We start from the raw sequence: 12,857 nt of genomic DNA, 5'->3' as shown, positions 1-12,857 counted from the left end.
TTCAAAAAAAAAATCAAGATTTTTAGTATTTTTTTTATGGAAATGTCGGATTTTTTTATTCACGAACTTCCATTTTACATTACAACAAATCCGTTGTAAGTGTGTGGATTTTCTTATCTGTTTGATTTGGCGACACGCTCCAGTTCGTCCTTCTTCTTGATCGCATACGAGTTGGATGAACCCTAAAAAAGGCGGGAAAATAAAAACCATTTTACGTTTTTTTTTATCTCAACTTTCGTGAGTTTTTTTTTTCATTTTTGGAATAATTGTTCCAAAAGTTTCCACAGAATCTGCCTTGAGGATAATTTAACAACAGACTCTAGGATTGCTAGAGGATCTCTCTAGAGAGAGATTTTTCTTGTCCATAAGCGAAACTGAACAACAACTTCATTAGAATTGAGCTGTTCAGCATTTTAAAGGACTTTAAACATTTTTTTGGCGTGAGAAAGCAAACAATTGAGAATCTTTCCCTTTCAACAATGGAAAAATTGATTCAAGACAATTTACATGTAGGCCGTAATTGCTGCTAATCAATACACAATTTTGTCGCTCGAAAACAAGGGGATGCCCAACCCCGAGAAATCAGTACTTTTAGTGAGGCAGCAGGTTCTTCCGATCAAAATATGCGATCAATTTGCACAATTCCACTTGCAATCGAAAGTACATTTAATTAGCTCTCGGTTGATCCCTTCTCATCATCGAAATAACATTATTAATATAAAAAAAGTTAAAGTGTTTCTCGGGAATCGGTCGAGATTGGGCGAGATTCGAGAATTCCTCATACATTTTGTTCAACAAAAAGTGACTTTTCTTCACTGAAAATGAGGTTAAACCATCCCCTTGCTCGAAAAATAATTGTTGTGCTGCCGGAAAATATATCTCAATTGTGTAGCAATTTTACACAAATTCATTTTGTATTTTTTTTTTGTTTACTTTAAACATAAAAGGAGTTTACTTATTTTCGTGTAAAAAAATCAATTTTTTTTATAAGAAATATTGCGTAATCTCGTAGTAAGTGAATAAATCAATAAGAAACTTAGAGACTTTCTCCTGGGATCAACAGGAAAAAGGTGATAAGAGTTCTCCTAAAAATAAGAAGAATGACGTCACCATTTTCATTTCTCCTTTTTTTTAAATGTTACAAAGCAAAATAAGACCTTATTAAAAATTAATGACGAAGGATTTGCATGAATGTTTTATGGATTAGAAGACAAAAAGTGCAAAAATGACGTCATTTTTAGTATTTTTGAAAATTAATTCATTGTAGACTTTAACTCAGGTGCTAATGAAAAGTCTCTTATCATTTTTTTCTTATTGCTTCCTGATTTTTTTTAAATAAATTTATGCCTAATATGATTGCTTATTGGAATGAAAAGTTTTCCCAAATATAAACGGGTAAACTCCTTTATTTTTGTGAACTCAAATAAAATCAATTTTATATAGCCCCAATCTTCCCAAATATTTTTCAAATTTATTTATTTATTTATTTATTTATTTAATAAAGGGGGTGCCATCATAGCTGATGATTCCCCTGATTTTTCAAATTTAAAATAGAAAAATCAGTTTGAAAAACCTTTTAGATTCTTCATAAAAGAGGTTTCTAAATAAGCTTTTTTTAAAGATTTTATGAAAATTTAGTCATTAATAAAACCTCTTAGAGAACAAAAAATAAAAGCAAAACGGCTAAGAAATTGACATTACTTACTTTGCTATTACTTTGCTTCTTCACTGAATTTCCAAATTTGCACTTAATAATAGAAAAGGAAATGAGTAAAAATATTAGACTTACCTTCTCAGCATTAATGAGCTCGTCAGCCAAGCATTCGGCAATGGATTTGATGTTCCGGAAAGCAGCCTCACGGGCTCCTGTGCAGAGCAGCCAGATGGCCTGATTCACACGACGAAGCGGTGAAACATCCACAGCCTGCCGACGGACAGTACCGGCACGACCAATACGCGTGGAGTCCTCACGGGGGCCGCAGTTGATGATGGCTGTCACGAGAATCTGTTGAAATAATAATTCAAATTAATAAATCTTATTCTTGAAATTTTCTTTCATTTGTCGATCTCAATTTTATTTCAACACCTTCTACTTTAAAGGGGGTGTTAAAAGTGAAAGATGGACCTTTTCTTCTTGTCCATGGTGATACCCTTTAGCTTTGTTAGGGCAGCAAAGGGTTTTAGAGACAGGACGTGAGAAATACAAAAGATTATTAAAAAGAAAATTACCTGAAGAGGATTCTCTCCGGTGAGAAGGTGAATGATCTCAAAGGCGTGCTTAACAATACGCACGGCCATGAGTTTCTTGCCGTTGTTGCGTCCCTTCATCATGAGGGAATTGGTGAGGCGCTCAACAATGGGGCATTGAGCCTTCCTGAAGCGCTTGGCGGCATATCGGCCAGCTGAATGGGGCAAATACCTCGCGTACTTTTCCTTAACGGCAATGTAGTCCTGAAGGGACATGTCGGACACATGGACATCGTCGCAACTCCAGCGCCCAAAGAGTTTGATGTCCGGGAGTTCGGCTGGTTGTGCCACCACCGTGTGCTCCTCCACCTGCATGGCGGGAGTCTCCGGTGGGGTCTCCTCGAACGTTTCAAACTGCTGCGGTTCAGCTACTTCACTCATGGTGCTGAAATTTTAAACGAAAATAGCAATTACATTCAAATTCAATCAAAGTAAATCCGGAAAGACACATATAAGTGAGGTTATGTACTTTGTCTGATTTACATGCTAAAAAATCTGCAATAACAGCTAAAAAATGTACAGAAACACAACAAAACAATCCACAAAGCCTCCTTAATTAAGGAGAAACAGATTTTTCATGGAAATATCAGGGAAAATTGTGATTTTCTCAAGAAATATGACACGTGTTGTGAACATGGAAGTGAAAGGAAAACAAACACAATTTTCCACTAAATTATCACCCCAAATGAAAATATTCCTTTGCAAAAAGTCAAAAGGACAACTAATTTCACTTTTTTATGCAAAATTAGTTACTTTTGAGCGGTATTTACTTACAAATTTTACTTAAATACAAGCTGGAACTTGCGTCCACAGAAAACTTGTCGACGGAAAGAAAGTTTGGCGTTTGACGTAAGAAGAACTTCCGCCAAAATTCGTATAAAATGTTTTAGACAAATATTCGACTACTTCGACTATTTCAATCAAAAAAGTTTTTTTTGTGAGGAAAATCGCAATTATTTTGTAGTCAAGAGAATAAATAAAAACAACATGGATTTGCAAGAATTAGAGAGGGAAGCCAAAGAATTGGCCATTAGGGATGTGAAGAATATGCTTCCTCGTTCTGGGCAACTTGAAAAAGTTGATCAGTACAGGAATAGAATTTCCCGGAAGAAGGCTTCTGTGGAATCACAGCTGAAGACTGCAATGCAGAATCAACTGGATGGAGTTCGTGTTGGGTTGAAGCAACTTGAATCCTGCCTGGCAAACATCCAGGACATCAAAGTCAGGTAATTTCTCTTATTTTTGGTTATTTTCCTGCATTCTATTGAGCGAATTCTCTTTGCCTGTAGAATGAAGGAAGTTGAGGATCTCCTATCAACTGTCCCGGAGATAAATGAAGCACTCGATCCTGTACGTGATGAGAACACAAAGCACTCCCAGTACGCCACAGCAATGGAGAATTTGAAGCACATCTTCACGGTACAGTCGAGTGTGTCAAAAACAATGCAATGGATTGAAGAAGATAAACTCCTACACGCCCATCAGTGCCTGTCAGACTTGGAGAATTCCCGGGATGATCTTCTCTTTGAGTTGCATAAACTGCCCAAGCAGTATGTCCATGACAAGATAACGCTGAAGAGGTACTTTGAAAAGGTGGAGTCAGTCTCTCAGGAGCTCGAGCGGAAGATCCGTTTGATCCTCAATCGTACCCTAAACACTGTTCGGAAGGAGCCCACGGTGATTGTTACAGCGCTCCGGATAATTGAGCGTGAGGAGAAGAGTGATCAATTTGCTGTGGCGCAGCAGAAGCAGACGGGATTCATGCCTCCCGGAAGGCCAAAGGAGTGGCGAAAGATGGCCATGGATGTGCTCAATAAGTCCGTGGTGCAGCGGATTGAGGGCTCAAAGCTCGAGGAGCGTGTCGACAATAAACTCTGGCTCGTGAGGAATCTGGAAATTCTTCGGCAATTCATCCAGGAGGATCTGAGGGTTGTCAAGTCACTCTGTGTGCCCTGCTTCCCGCCTCACTATGACATCTTCAATGAATACGTGAAGATGTACCACTCAGCTCTGTCCAAGTACTTGGAAGACATTGTAATGCAAGGCCTCGAGGGGAATGAGTACGTTTCGATTCTTTCGTGGACAACCAACACGTACAGCGGGAAGGAGCTGATGGGACACGCGGAACTCCATGTGGACGTTGCAAAGTTGGGACCTCTGATAAAGCCGGAGCTTCTCAAGCAGATGGAGACGGAGTATCTGCGGACAATGGAGAGAAACTATGAGGATTGGATGACAAAGACATTGGAGACGGAGAAGCTGGATTGGCAGAATGGAGCAGCTCCGGATGAGGAGGATCAGGAGAAGTACTACCACACTTCAGCCCCCGTTATCATCTTCCAGATGATCGATCAGAATCTCCAAGTCACCAACACCATTCACGCCGAACTGACCTTCAATGCACTCGTCTTGAGTGTCCAGCAAGTGGTCAGCTACGGCCGGAAGTACCGTGTGGGGATTTTTGAATTCAAGGAAGCCCATTTCCGCGATAGAAGTCGCGCTCCCTACTTCACGCAGCACATGATAACAATCGTCAACAATTGCCAGCAGATGATTGAGCTGGCGCATCAGATGAAGCAGCTGTACTGGCCAAAATCCCGCACAGATTGCTATGAGCACTTTGAGGAGTTAATCGGGACGTTCCAGCAGTTGCGCAATGAGGCGGCGTCATTCCTCCTCGAGGAGGCCTTCTTGGATCTCGAGGTGCACTTCAATGAGCTCTTTACGGCCAAATGGACCACATCCAGTGTCACCGTGGAGACCATCTGTGCCACCCTTGCGGACTACTTCAGTGACTACAACCATCTGCGTGTCATCAACTTCGAGTACGTCATCCAGGAGGCACAGAAGATTGTCGCCAAGCGCTACCTTCGTGCTATGCTCTCAAAGAGAATCAGCAAACCTCGCCAGGAATGCCACGTACTGGCCAAGAAGATCACCGAAGAAGCCAATCAGCTGCGGAGTTTATTCGACGAGACGGGATTTGGGGCAAAGGGAGCAGATTCCCCCATTAAGATCATCTCAACACTCGGGAATCTCCTGACGTGTGACTTTGAGATGTTGGTGCTGGACCTCCATACCCTCTTCGCCAGCTATCCCTCCATAAGTGAGGATCAACTGATGCGCCTCTTCTACATTCGCAATGACATCAAAGCCAATGAAGTTAAGGAAAAAATTCAGGATGCAATACGTTCCCGGAAGAGCACAGTTAGTCACGATAAGCAGGATAGTATTTTCAAGGAGATTGTCTTTTCGGATCGATTGTGGTAGGAACTGTCAAGGATGCAGACGTCTTGTCCAGATGAGGGGAAAGATTAAAAATAAACTCCTAATAAAAAATTCTTGTTGTTTTCTCTCACGTCCTTCAAGTGTGGAAAGGTTTTTCCTAATCCTCCCACGCTGCCCACACATGAAGAAAAATTAGAAACTAAAATTAGAACTTGAGGTTCTCTAGGTTCGAAGATTTTCATTCAAGCAGAGATTTTGAAGCTTTCTAGAGGGAAGAAAACGTTCTAATTGTGCGAAAAAAATGAATTTTCCAATAATTTTCCTCCTGACCCTCATCCTTGGATGCTGGAGTCAACAGGAGGAGGTACCAACAGTTGAGATTAGTGGAAAGCATGTGAGTAAAATTGGTCGCACAATTGATCTTGAGTGCTCCACGAGAAATGCCGGAAACTTCCCAGTTATGTGGAAGAAATTGGGCAGTGATCCTTCAGGATGGGATGCAGTGTTCCTGTCAACGGGAAGCAACATAATTCTGCGGGATAGTCGATTTTCCATTAAGGTTTCAAACGATGAAACCACCTACAAACTAAAGATCAAGGATGCAAATCTTCATGACTCCGGGAAGTATCAATGCGCCGTTGTTGTCTCAATGACGAAAGCATATTCAAAGGTCGTGGAAGTTGTTGTGAAAGATGCCACACCAGAGATTACAAAAATAACGCAAGATTTGGAAATCTCTGTGGGAGATTCTGTGGATCTTCAGTGCTCAACTGAGAATGCCGGGGATTACGCTTTGATCTGGAGGAAGGGAATTGTCGTAATTTCAGTTAATGACATTCTGGTACTCAGAGATCCAAGAATTTCCGTGAAGAATGACCATTCAGCGGATTCATCATCAGTTTCAACACTTAGCATCAAGGAGAGCAATGTTGGAGATTCCGGAACCTATGAGTGCCTTGTTAGTGCTCCAGATCAGCTTGTTAAGAATGTTAGCCTGACTGTACTCCTGCCCAAAACAACAATTACCCCGATTTTAGCGGATCCGCTGGACAGTGTGGAGTCTGTATCCACCAAGGATGCCCCGGATGCCCAATCTGATGTTGAGGATGCAACAGAAACCGCAAATGTGACTCCAATTGCTGATTCAGAACATGATGATCAGGCTTAAGAACAATCAGAAGATTACAAGGATCCTCTCAAAGCTCCTCAAAGATTTATTTCTAATGCTAACGCCTCAAAATTTTTTTTTTGTTAAAATTTTGAAAAATTAATAAATTAAAATTTTATGCTGGATTATCTATTTATTCCATTGTTTTGAGCTGAAGGGATTGTTTCTTAATGCTTCTTCGGATCAGGGATCAATTAATTAAGTAGAAGAGTTGAGGAGATTAGAGATCAAGGAGACTTCCTCCTGAAAAATTTTTTTCTCGCTAAGAAATAAATCAATTTAATTCAGAAGTTAAGCTTCTTCTGATTTTTTGGATTTCCTCTTCTTTGATTTCTTTTCCTTATTCTCCAATTTCTTTTCTTTTTTAGACACTTTTTTATCCTTCTTTGCTTCCTTTTCCTTCTTTGACCCCTTTTCCTTCTTTGCTTTCTTTTCTTTCTTCAATGATTTTCCTCCATTTCCCTCTTCCGCAATTGGATCAATTTCATCCTTAACTTCAATAACTTCCTCCTTGATTTCTTCCTTCTTCACGTGAATTTCTGATCCCTCCTGCATTGGTTTGAGATGAACATCTTGCACATGCCTCCGCATGTTGCTCTTCCACGTGAATTTCATCCCACAGTGCTCACAAGGATGGGTGATTCTCTGATCACGATGAACAGCCATGTGGGAACGAACATCCTTTTTCCTTTTGAATGTTTTTGAGCACATTTTGCACCCAAAAGGTCTCTCATCGCTGTGACTGGATACGTGCAACTCATAGCTACGTCTTGTCTTGAATTTCCTCTCACACTCCGCACAAGAGATTAAATCTTCTTCCTTGTAGACCTTCTGTGGTTGCTTCATGCTGAAAAGAAAAAAATTAAATGTTTCAGGAGAATTCTTATAGAATATTTTGCAGGGACTTTGTTACCCCATGTGAATGGCTTTAATGTGTTTAATCATTCCTTGTTTCTCAAAGAACTTCGTCCCACAGATATCGCATTCGTAGTTCCGGACAACTGGATGGATTCTCACGTGACATTTGAGAACTTCCAAATTCTCATACAGTTCATTGCAAATTGTACAGCAAACGGGGCCATCTGCAAAATTAATCTTTCTCTGAGGTTCTGCGGGACATTTAACAAGAAATTGGGGATACCTTTTGGCTCATACGGCAAGCCCGGATGATTTTTATTTGAATGATTCTGAAAGTTTTCTTCCGTGGAAAATGCCCTGTCGCAGTAGGGACACTGAACTGTCTTGTCCTGATGCCTCAGGGTGTGCGTCTGAAGTGCTGCAGCCGTGCTGAATCTCTTCTGGCACACATCGCATTCAAAGAGTTTAATGTGAACTGCAATGTGCTTATCCAGGGCTGTTTTGTGCTTGAATTTCTGCGTACAAATTGTACATTGGATATTCCGGACATCTGTGTGGACGGTCAAGTGGCGCTCATATGCAAATTTCGTGTTGCACTCCTTTCCACATTGAGGGCACATCCAGGATTTCTTCTCTGCTTTCCCTCTGAAAGGGAAAAAAGGGATTTAAATACAAGAAAATCAACCGCAGAGGATTGTTTGAAGCCAAAATTGTTGCTTACTCAGCATGGACGTGTTGAAGGTGTCGCAGCATGTGATTCCTCATTGTGAACTTCCTGTCGCAAATGTGACAAGCATGGAGATTCTCACCCGTGTGGAAGCGCATGTGATGCTTCAGGGTCTTACTCGTTTTAAATCTCCTCTGGCATGTGGCGCAAATGTAATCCCCAAGAGCTTCATTGTGAATACGGAAATGCATCTTGAGGGCATACTTGCTCGTGAAAGCCATTTCGCACTCCATGCAGGGATATTTGAGAGCTCTAGATCTCGATTTTGTTTCACCAGCAGCATCAACGTGCCCATCTTGCGCATCATGCTCATCACCTGACCATTCGGGAGCTTCTATGGGTGTTACCTCGATCTTGATGACACTTGTGAGCTCTTCCTCCATTTGCCTAACAAGAAAACTCATTATCAATCTTCGCAGGATGCTCCTGAATTTTTTCTGGACAACTTACTCATCTTCCTCCTCCTCATCTTCTTCTTCTTCGTGTTTTGGCGATGCAAGAGGATCATCAATATCCATCGGGTATAAATAATCAGGACGTTCCTTTTTAACTTTCTTCAAATTGAACTCCTCCCCATCTTCATCTACTTCTTGTTTTATTTTATTCATTTTCCCTCTTTGAAGAAATTAATTTTTAAATACAAAAAAATCTTCTCAGAAAATCTTGAAAAATTGAGATTTTTTCTTGACAGCTTTGTCAAAGCGCGTAGTGACGTCCGGAAATTCTGCGAGAGTGAATTTACCAGAAAGACTCAACCAGGTAAATTTTGGCTTATTTCCTGGCAAAAATTATCTTTTCACGCAGAAATTACTTCCCGATCTTCAGTTCTTTTGCCCAAGAATCAATCTTGCTGCAATTAATCCCTAATCAAGATTTATTTTTGCAGATAACTTCAACGTTGGAAGATGTTTGCATTCTTCGGGAAAGTTTGGCAAAATTTCCAACTCCTGCCTAGAGTACATGCTCAGGATGAGGAAGAGATTGTCGATCCTCAGCAAGTTTTGCGGGTAAGTAGAAAATTAATTAGTTCTGCATGATTCTTCGCGTGTTTTTTCTCCTTTTAGTCATTTTGAGGTTATGATTACATAATTTGTGATAATTTTTTTGTAGGAAAAGTGCGCCCAGGTGCCTAAGATTGAATCCCTGTGGGGGCGATACCAGGAGTGCAATGATAGAGTAAATAGCCGCACAAAAACCACCGAGAATTGTCAAGAGGAGCTCTTTGATTATCTCCATGAGCTGGATCATTGCGTTACCCACACACTTTTCTCCAAATTGAAGTAATTTCCACATAGGGATTACATACTCCCGGAAATGATTAGGTAAAAAACTAATATGTTAGCCAAAGTAAACGGCTGAGGAATAAAGGAGGTATCATAAGTTATTCAACAGTATATCCTTAAAGAGAAAAAGAGTCCAGTAAACGTTGAAATTTGAGGGAAATTGTGAAAAAGTAGATGAAAAATCCGAAAAGCCCTCCAATATACCGCTGAGCGAGATATACGCGATATTGACGCAATCCGCCAAAGTTAGACTTTACTGACCGCGGAGGAAGACTCGCAAACTGCGTCGAAAGCTCCTGAGATAGTTGTTTTAATTCGGCTGGATTAAGACGCGGGTTCCCTGCCGACGCTTCCGGAAAGAGTTCTGTGCTCCTAAAGTCTCCTTTGTTATCTTTAACAATTTCTTAACAAACGTACGAAAGGATCACAAAGCCCATTAGAAGAAAACCAGGTGAGATTGCACATTTCTAATCTCTTTTGAACTAATCTTAATTTAATGCAAAACAACGCAAAGTAATAATTCCTTAACAAACAAAAATAATTTATTGTGAAAATCTCCTCATAACGATTCTCAAAGTCAACATTCACCCCATTTTATTACATATAAAAAAAGAAAGAAAAAACCTGGCGAAGAAATGCAAATTATCCTCATTAACCTTTGGCCCACGTAGAAGTCTTGTATTTAACAATCTAGACAGTTTTGCACAGCTGTGCATTCATGCCGGGGAAAGCTTTGCCGTTGGCTCTATGAGAGCCATCAATCCCACCACGGAAGAAATAAATCCCAATAGTCCAATTGTCCGTGGATTCAGTCGTGCAAATCCTAGTCCATTGAGGGGAATTAGCAAGTCACAGAGGTTCCTAATTGTGTCCAACATGATGGGTTTATGCGCACAGATGCATTTTAGTGCCTCCATGGGCATGCTAAGAAAGTCTCGAGGACTTCCACAGGACAATTTCTTCATTGGTTGTTGCTGCAGCAATCGTCGGATCTCATAGAAATCCCGCAAGAGGTTCATGACGATAGAGAAGAGCCAATATTTATTGGAAAGTTTGTTCCATTTATCCACATCAATTCGCTTTATAAAGCCCGTTCTTGCAAACCAAATGACATGATCGCAGAAGAGGAACATTGAGCTAGCCAGCTTACTCAATGTCACCGTTGCACGTACCACAGCATCCTCGTAGTGAAGTGATGCGAGGGATGAGTAAAATACATCAACACATTTACCCAAGCGGAGTGCTGTGTACAGAAAAAAAAACGATTATCTTAATATACTGATAAGATTAGGCAGAGGAGGCACTTCATTTTACTTTTCCGGAATGTGCTGAGGCTGAGTTCAAAGGTACGTAGCTGATCAATTAAATTACTATTGATATCATTCGCTTCAAGAGTGTCCCATATGGCTTTGCAGAGGTACTGAATAAGTCTATGGAAAGGATATATATTTAATTAAATTTCCTTTAAATGTTTTTTTTTTCTGAGATCTTAAGTGAATTGCATCACACACAATGTTACCTGGCTGTCTTGTCACGTCCTGCAGTTTGACTATTGAGTCGTATTATTGTTTCCATTGTTGCACAGTTACTCTCCTGACCATACTATGACCTTGTGATGAGCTGGGGATAGCCGTGGCTTTCTAGCGAGGGAAAGTTTCTTACTGATTCTTGCAATATAATTCGCGCCGATAGATTTTGTTGTCAGGTGGTGCGTCCCTCTAGCTCAGCTGTAGTGGAATGTCCTCTATATTTTCTATATAATTCTTTAGACACTCCACTGGATGATAGGAATTTCCATGGAGAATTTCTTACGTTATTCCTGATTGTTCTCGTTGAATTTTTCAAGATCTCTATTGTAGTCAAAAGATGTTCTGAAATTCTGGTCATTTCTTAATTTTCTGGTTAATTCTGTCAGTAGTTAGATGCTTGTCTAATCAAAATCTTTGAATTTTGTACTGAAATTTCAAGATTTCAAGCGAATTTCAAGGGTTTCTTGGTCGTTGAATAAAGCCCAATGTTAAAGAATCAACTCATTTTGCTTTTAAAATGTTACATTTCGTGTGATTAACATTAAATGTTAAATAATAATAATCGTCGTTTGATGCTCCTTTAACTAAATCTTGAGCCTCGAGTGTGTGTTGTGTAACTACAGTGTGAGTAGTAGCTCCTTGCGCGGAAACATCTAACTTTCATGCAGGAAGAAGGAATAGGCCGCTCTATCCACAACAGCTTGATCACATGGGATGCATCGTGTTGCAATAAAATCCAGTACGGGGAGACAATGATGTGTAGACGTAGTGAGAGTTTCCGTAATCCCAGGATGATGATAAAAGATAGTTCCGGGAATGTGATGGACAATGAGGAAGGCACTAGCTGCAGCCGCAAGGGCAACAATGTAGCACAGCGCAAGGATTGAGCTCAGACTTATGATTTCCGTGAAGAGTTGTAGATCATGTGGCATCAGTCGGGTGATTTCGGTGTAGGTGAACCAACCACGGCGCATTGCCTGCTGCTGCGCCAGGAGATTCTCAATCATGCAGAGTTTACGGAAGAAGGTGTCGTGGGAAATGTAAATCTTCCAATCGAGTGCCTTCAGGAGTTCCAATTCAATCTTCTTGAGGCGCTCAACTGTAACTTTGGCATACTTTGCCCATTGCCCCAGGCAGATTTCTTCATCGTAGCCACAGTAGAATTTCGTTGCGACCAACATGACGCACACAAAGAGTTCCGTCGGTGTGACGCTCTGGACGAATGTTGGATCCAAATCCTGCAGCAAGTCCAAGTAGACGAGGCTCATGATCAGGGGAAAGGGGGATGAGTGCACGCGCCCAATGGTAACAGCATTGAGGCGCTGCAGTGAGTAGCCACGGTGGCAATTTGAGAAAATTCCCGCCGTCAGGTCGCACAGGGGAGCACTAATATTCTCCAATTCCGGAAGCATCTGGAAGCCTCCGTAGTAGAGAGATTTCTGAATTCTGTACATAATGTCTTGATGTGATTCCTGTGGTGCGAATAAAAAGAACTTTTAGACACTCTATTCCTTTTATTTATTGACAAATCCTTACCCCATATGAAAGTAAATCACTCGGATTTACGGGTACATTGAGATTTTTCACGCTGACGCGCTTCCTCATGGTGAAATTTGGCTTTTAAATTTTCTTCCAAGCACGGAAAACTGCGAAGTTTCACAAGAAAATGACGTCACTCTGGCAATCAGTGCTACCAACTGATGGTTATGATGAAAATTGGTCGAAAAAGCTTTATAGTGGAGAAACTTTCATACGACATTTCATAGGAAATTCCACGTGAAATTCCTTTTCAAACGTTTTTAGACTTTTTTTCGAAA

The 12,857-nt window shown here is 40.7% G+C and overlaps 7 protein-coding genes across 7 annotated transcripts; 3 read left to right on the top strand and 4 right to left on the bottom strand.

The window, feature by feature from the left end:
* Positions 1 to 19: 19 nt before the first annotated feature.
* LOC129792211 (40S ribosomal protein S5) lies at positions 20 to 3,125 on the bottom strand. The gene is made up of 4 exons (XM_055831045.1): positions 3,022 to 3,125; positions 2,230 to 2,632; positions 1,790 to 2,005; positions 20 to 182 (listed from the first exon to the last, which is right to left on the bottom strand). The coding sequence occupies exons 2-4, from the start codon at positions 2,626 to 2,628 to the stop codon at positions 114 to 116; spliced, it is 684 nt and encodes a 227-aa protein (XP_055687020.1). The 5' UTR covers positions 2,629 to 2,632; positions 3,022 to 3,125; the 3' UTR covers positions 20 to 113.
* LOC129792202 (exocyst complex component 3) lies at positions 3,100 to 5,586 on the top strand. Its single transcript, XM_055831023.1, has 2 exons — positions 3,100 to 3,473; positions 3,537 to 5,586. Exons 1-2 carry the CDS (start codon positions 3,235 to 3,237, stop codon positions 5,515 to 5,517), a joined length of 2,220 nt encoding a protein of 739 aa, XP_055686998.1. The 5' UTR covers positions 3,100 to 3,234; the 3' UTR covers positions 5,518 to 5,586.
* Positions 5,587 to 5,776: 190 nt separating this feature from the next.
* Positions 5,777 to 6,643, top strand: LOC129794343 (lachesin-like). The gene has a single exon (XM_055835144.1). It carries the CDS (start codon positions 5,777 to 5,779, stop codon positions 6,641 to 6,643), a length of 867 nt encoding a protein of 288 aa, XP_055691119.1.
* A 113-nt stretch (positions 6,644 to 6,756) lies between these two features.
* On the bottom strand, positions 6,757 to 9,118 carry LOC129792204 (zinc finger and SCAN domain-containing protein 12-like). Its single transcript, XM_055831024.1, has 5 exons — positions 8,679 to 9,118; positions 8,223 to 8,615; positions 7,785 to 8,146; positions 7,557 to 7,725; positions 6,757 to 7,490 (listed from the first exon to the last, which is right to left on the bottom strand). Exons 1-5 carry the CDS (start codon positions 8,834 to 8,836, stop codon positions 6,935 to 6,937), a joined length of 1,638 nt encoding a protein of 545 aa, XP_055686999.1. The 5' UTR covers positions 8,837 to 9,118; the 3' UTR covers positions 6,757 to 6,934.
* On the top strand, positions 8,907 to 9,612 carry LOC129792213 (cytochrome b-c1 complex subunit 6, mitochondrial-like). Its single transcript, XM_055831047.1, has 3 exons — positions 8,907 to 8,987; positions 9,115 to 9,235; positions 9,339 to 9,612. Exons 2-3 carry the CDS (start codon positions 9,134 to 9,136, stop codon positions 9,510 to 9,512), a joined length of 276 nt encoding a protein of 91 aa, XP_055687022.1. The 5' UTR covers positions 8,907 to 8,987; positions 9,115 to 9,133; the 3' UTR covers positions 9,513 to 9,612.
* A 419-nt stretch (positions 9,613 to 10,031) lies between these two features.
* Positions 10,032 to 11,260, bottom strand: LOC129792210 (peroxisomal membrane protein 11B). The gene is made up of 3 exons (XM_055831044.1): positions 11,031 to 11,260; positions 10,826 to 10,941; positions 10,032 to 10,754 (listed from the first exon to the last, which is right to left on the bottom strand). Exons 1-3 carry the CDS (start codon positions 11,084 to 11,086, stop codon positions 10,228 to 10,230), a joined length of 699 nt encoding a protein of 232 aa, XP_055687019.1. The 5' UTR covers positions 11,087 to 11,260; the 3' UTR covers positions 10,032 to 10,227.
* Positions 11,261 to 11,528: 268 nt separating this feature from the next.
* On the bottom strand, positions 11,529 to 12,723 carry LOC129792208 (protein CNPPD1). Its single transcript, XM_055831038.1, has 2 exons — positions 12,577 to 12,723; positions 11,529 to 12,512 (listed from the first exon to the last, which is right to left on the bottom strand). Exons 1-2 carry the CDS (start codon positions 12,643 to 12,645, stop codon positions 11,694 to 11,696), a joined length of 888 nt encoding a protein of 295 aa, XP_055687013.1. The 5' UTR covers positions 12,646 to 12,723; the 3' UTR covers positions 11,529 to 11,693.
* Positions 12,724 to 12,857: the final 134 nt, after the last annotated feature.

The sequence above is a fragment of the Lutzomyia longipalpis genome, chromosome 3, assembly GCF_024334085.1.
Source record: "Lutzomyia longipalpis isolate SR_M1_2022 chromosome 3, ASM2433408v1".
In the NCBI taxonomy this organism is placed as follows: domain Eukaryota; kingdom Metazoa; phylum Arthropoda; class Insecta; order Diptera; family Psychodidae; genus Lutzomyia; species Lutzomyia longipalpis.
Note: the sequence above shows the minus strand (reverse complement) of the source record. Positions and strands in the feature narration are given on the sequence as shown.

Excerpts from the sequence above, each read along its gene's own strand:
- LOC129792211 (XM_055831045.1), bottom strand. The coding sequence starts at position 2,628 with ATGAGTGAAGTAGCTGAACCGCAGCAGTTTGAAACGTTCGAGGAGACC. Across the intron at positions 2,006-2,229 it reads CCGGAGAGAATCCTCTTCAG|ATTCTCGTGACAGCCATCAT; the intron begins GTAATTTTCTTT and ends TTATTTCAACAG. Across the intron at positions 183-1,789 it reads AGCTCATTAATGCTGAGAAG|GGTTCATCCAACTCGTATGC; the intron begins GTAAGTCTAATA and ends CGCCTTTTTTAG.
- LOC129792202 (XM_055831023.1), top strand. The coding sequence starts at position 3,235 with ATGGATTTGCAAGAATTAGAGAGGGAAGCCAAAGAATTGGCCATTAGG. Across the intron at positions 3,474-3,536 it reads ATCCAGGACATCAAAGTCAG|AATGAAGGAAGTTGAGGATC; the intron begins GTAATTTCTCTT and ends CTTTGCCTGTAG.
- LOC129794343 (XM_055835144.1), top strand. The coding sequence starts at position 5,777 with ATGAATTTTCCAATAATTTTCCTCCTGACCCTCATCCTTGGATGCTGG.
- LOC129792204 (XM_055831024.1), bottom strand. The coding sequence starts at position 8,836 with ATGAATAAAATAAAACAAGAAGTAGATGAAGATGGGGAGGAGTTCAAT. Across the intron at positions 8,616-8,678 it reads GATGAGGAGGAGGAAGATGA|GCAAATGGAGGAAGAGCTCA; the intron begins GTAAGTTGTCCA and ends TTTTCTTGTTAG. Across the intron at positions 7,491-7,556 it reads ATTAAAGCCATTCACATGGG|CATGAAGCAACCACAGAAGG; the intron begins GTAACAAAGTCC and ends TTTTCTTTTCAG.
- LOC129792213 (XM_055831047.1), top strand. The coding sequence starts at position 9,134 with ATGTTTGCATTCTTCGGGAAAGTTTGGCAAAATTTCCAACTCCTGCCT. Across the intron at positions 9,236-9,338 it reads ATCCTCAGCAAGTTTTGCGG|GAAAAGTGCGCCCAGGTGCC; the intron begins GTAAGTAGAAAA and ends ATTTTTTTGTAG.
- LOC129792210 (XM_055831044.1), bottom strand. The coding sequence starts at position 11,086 with ATGGAAACAATAATACGACTCAATAGTCAAACTGCAGGACGTGACAAG. Across the intron at positions 10,942-11,030 it reads GGACGTGACAAGACAGCCAG|ACTTATTCAGTACCTCTGCA; the intron begins GTAACATTGTGT and ends TCCTTTCCATAG. Across the intron at positions 10,755-10,825 it reads CCTCAGCACATTCCGGAAAA|CACTCCGCTTGGGTAAATGT; the intron begins GTAAAATGAAGT and ends TTCTGTACACAG.
- LOC129792208 (XM_055831038.1), bottom strand. The coding sequence starts at position 12,645 with ATGAGGAAGCGCGTCAGCGTGAAAAATCTCAATGTACCCGTAAATCCG. Across the intron at positions 12,513-12,576 it reads GTGATTTACTTTCATATGGG|GAATCACATCAAGACATTAT; the intron begins GTAAGGATTTGT and ends TTCGCACCACAG.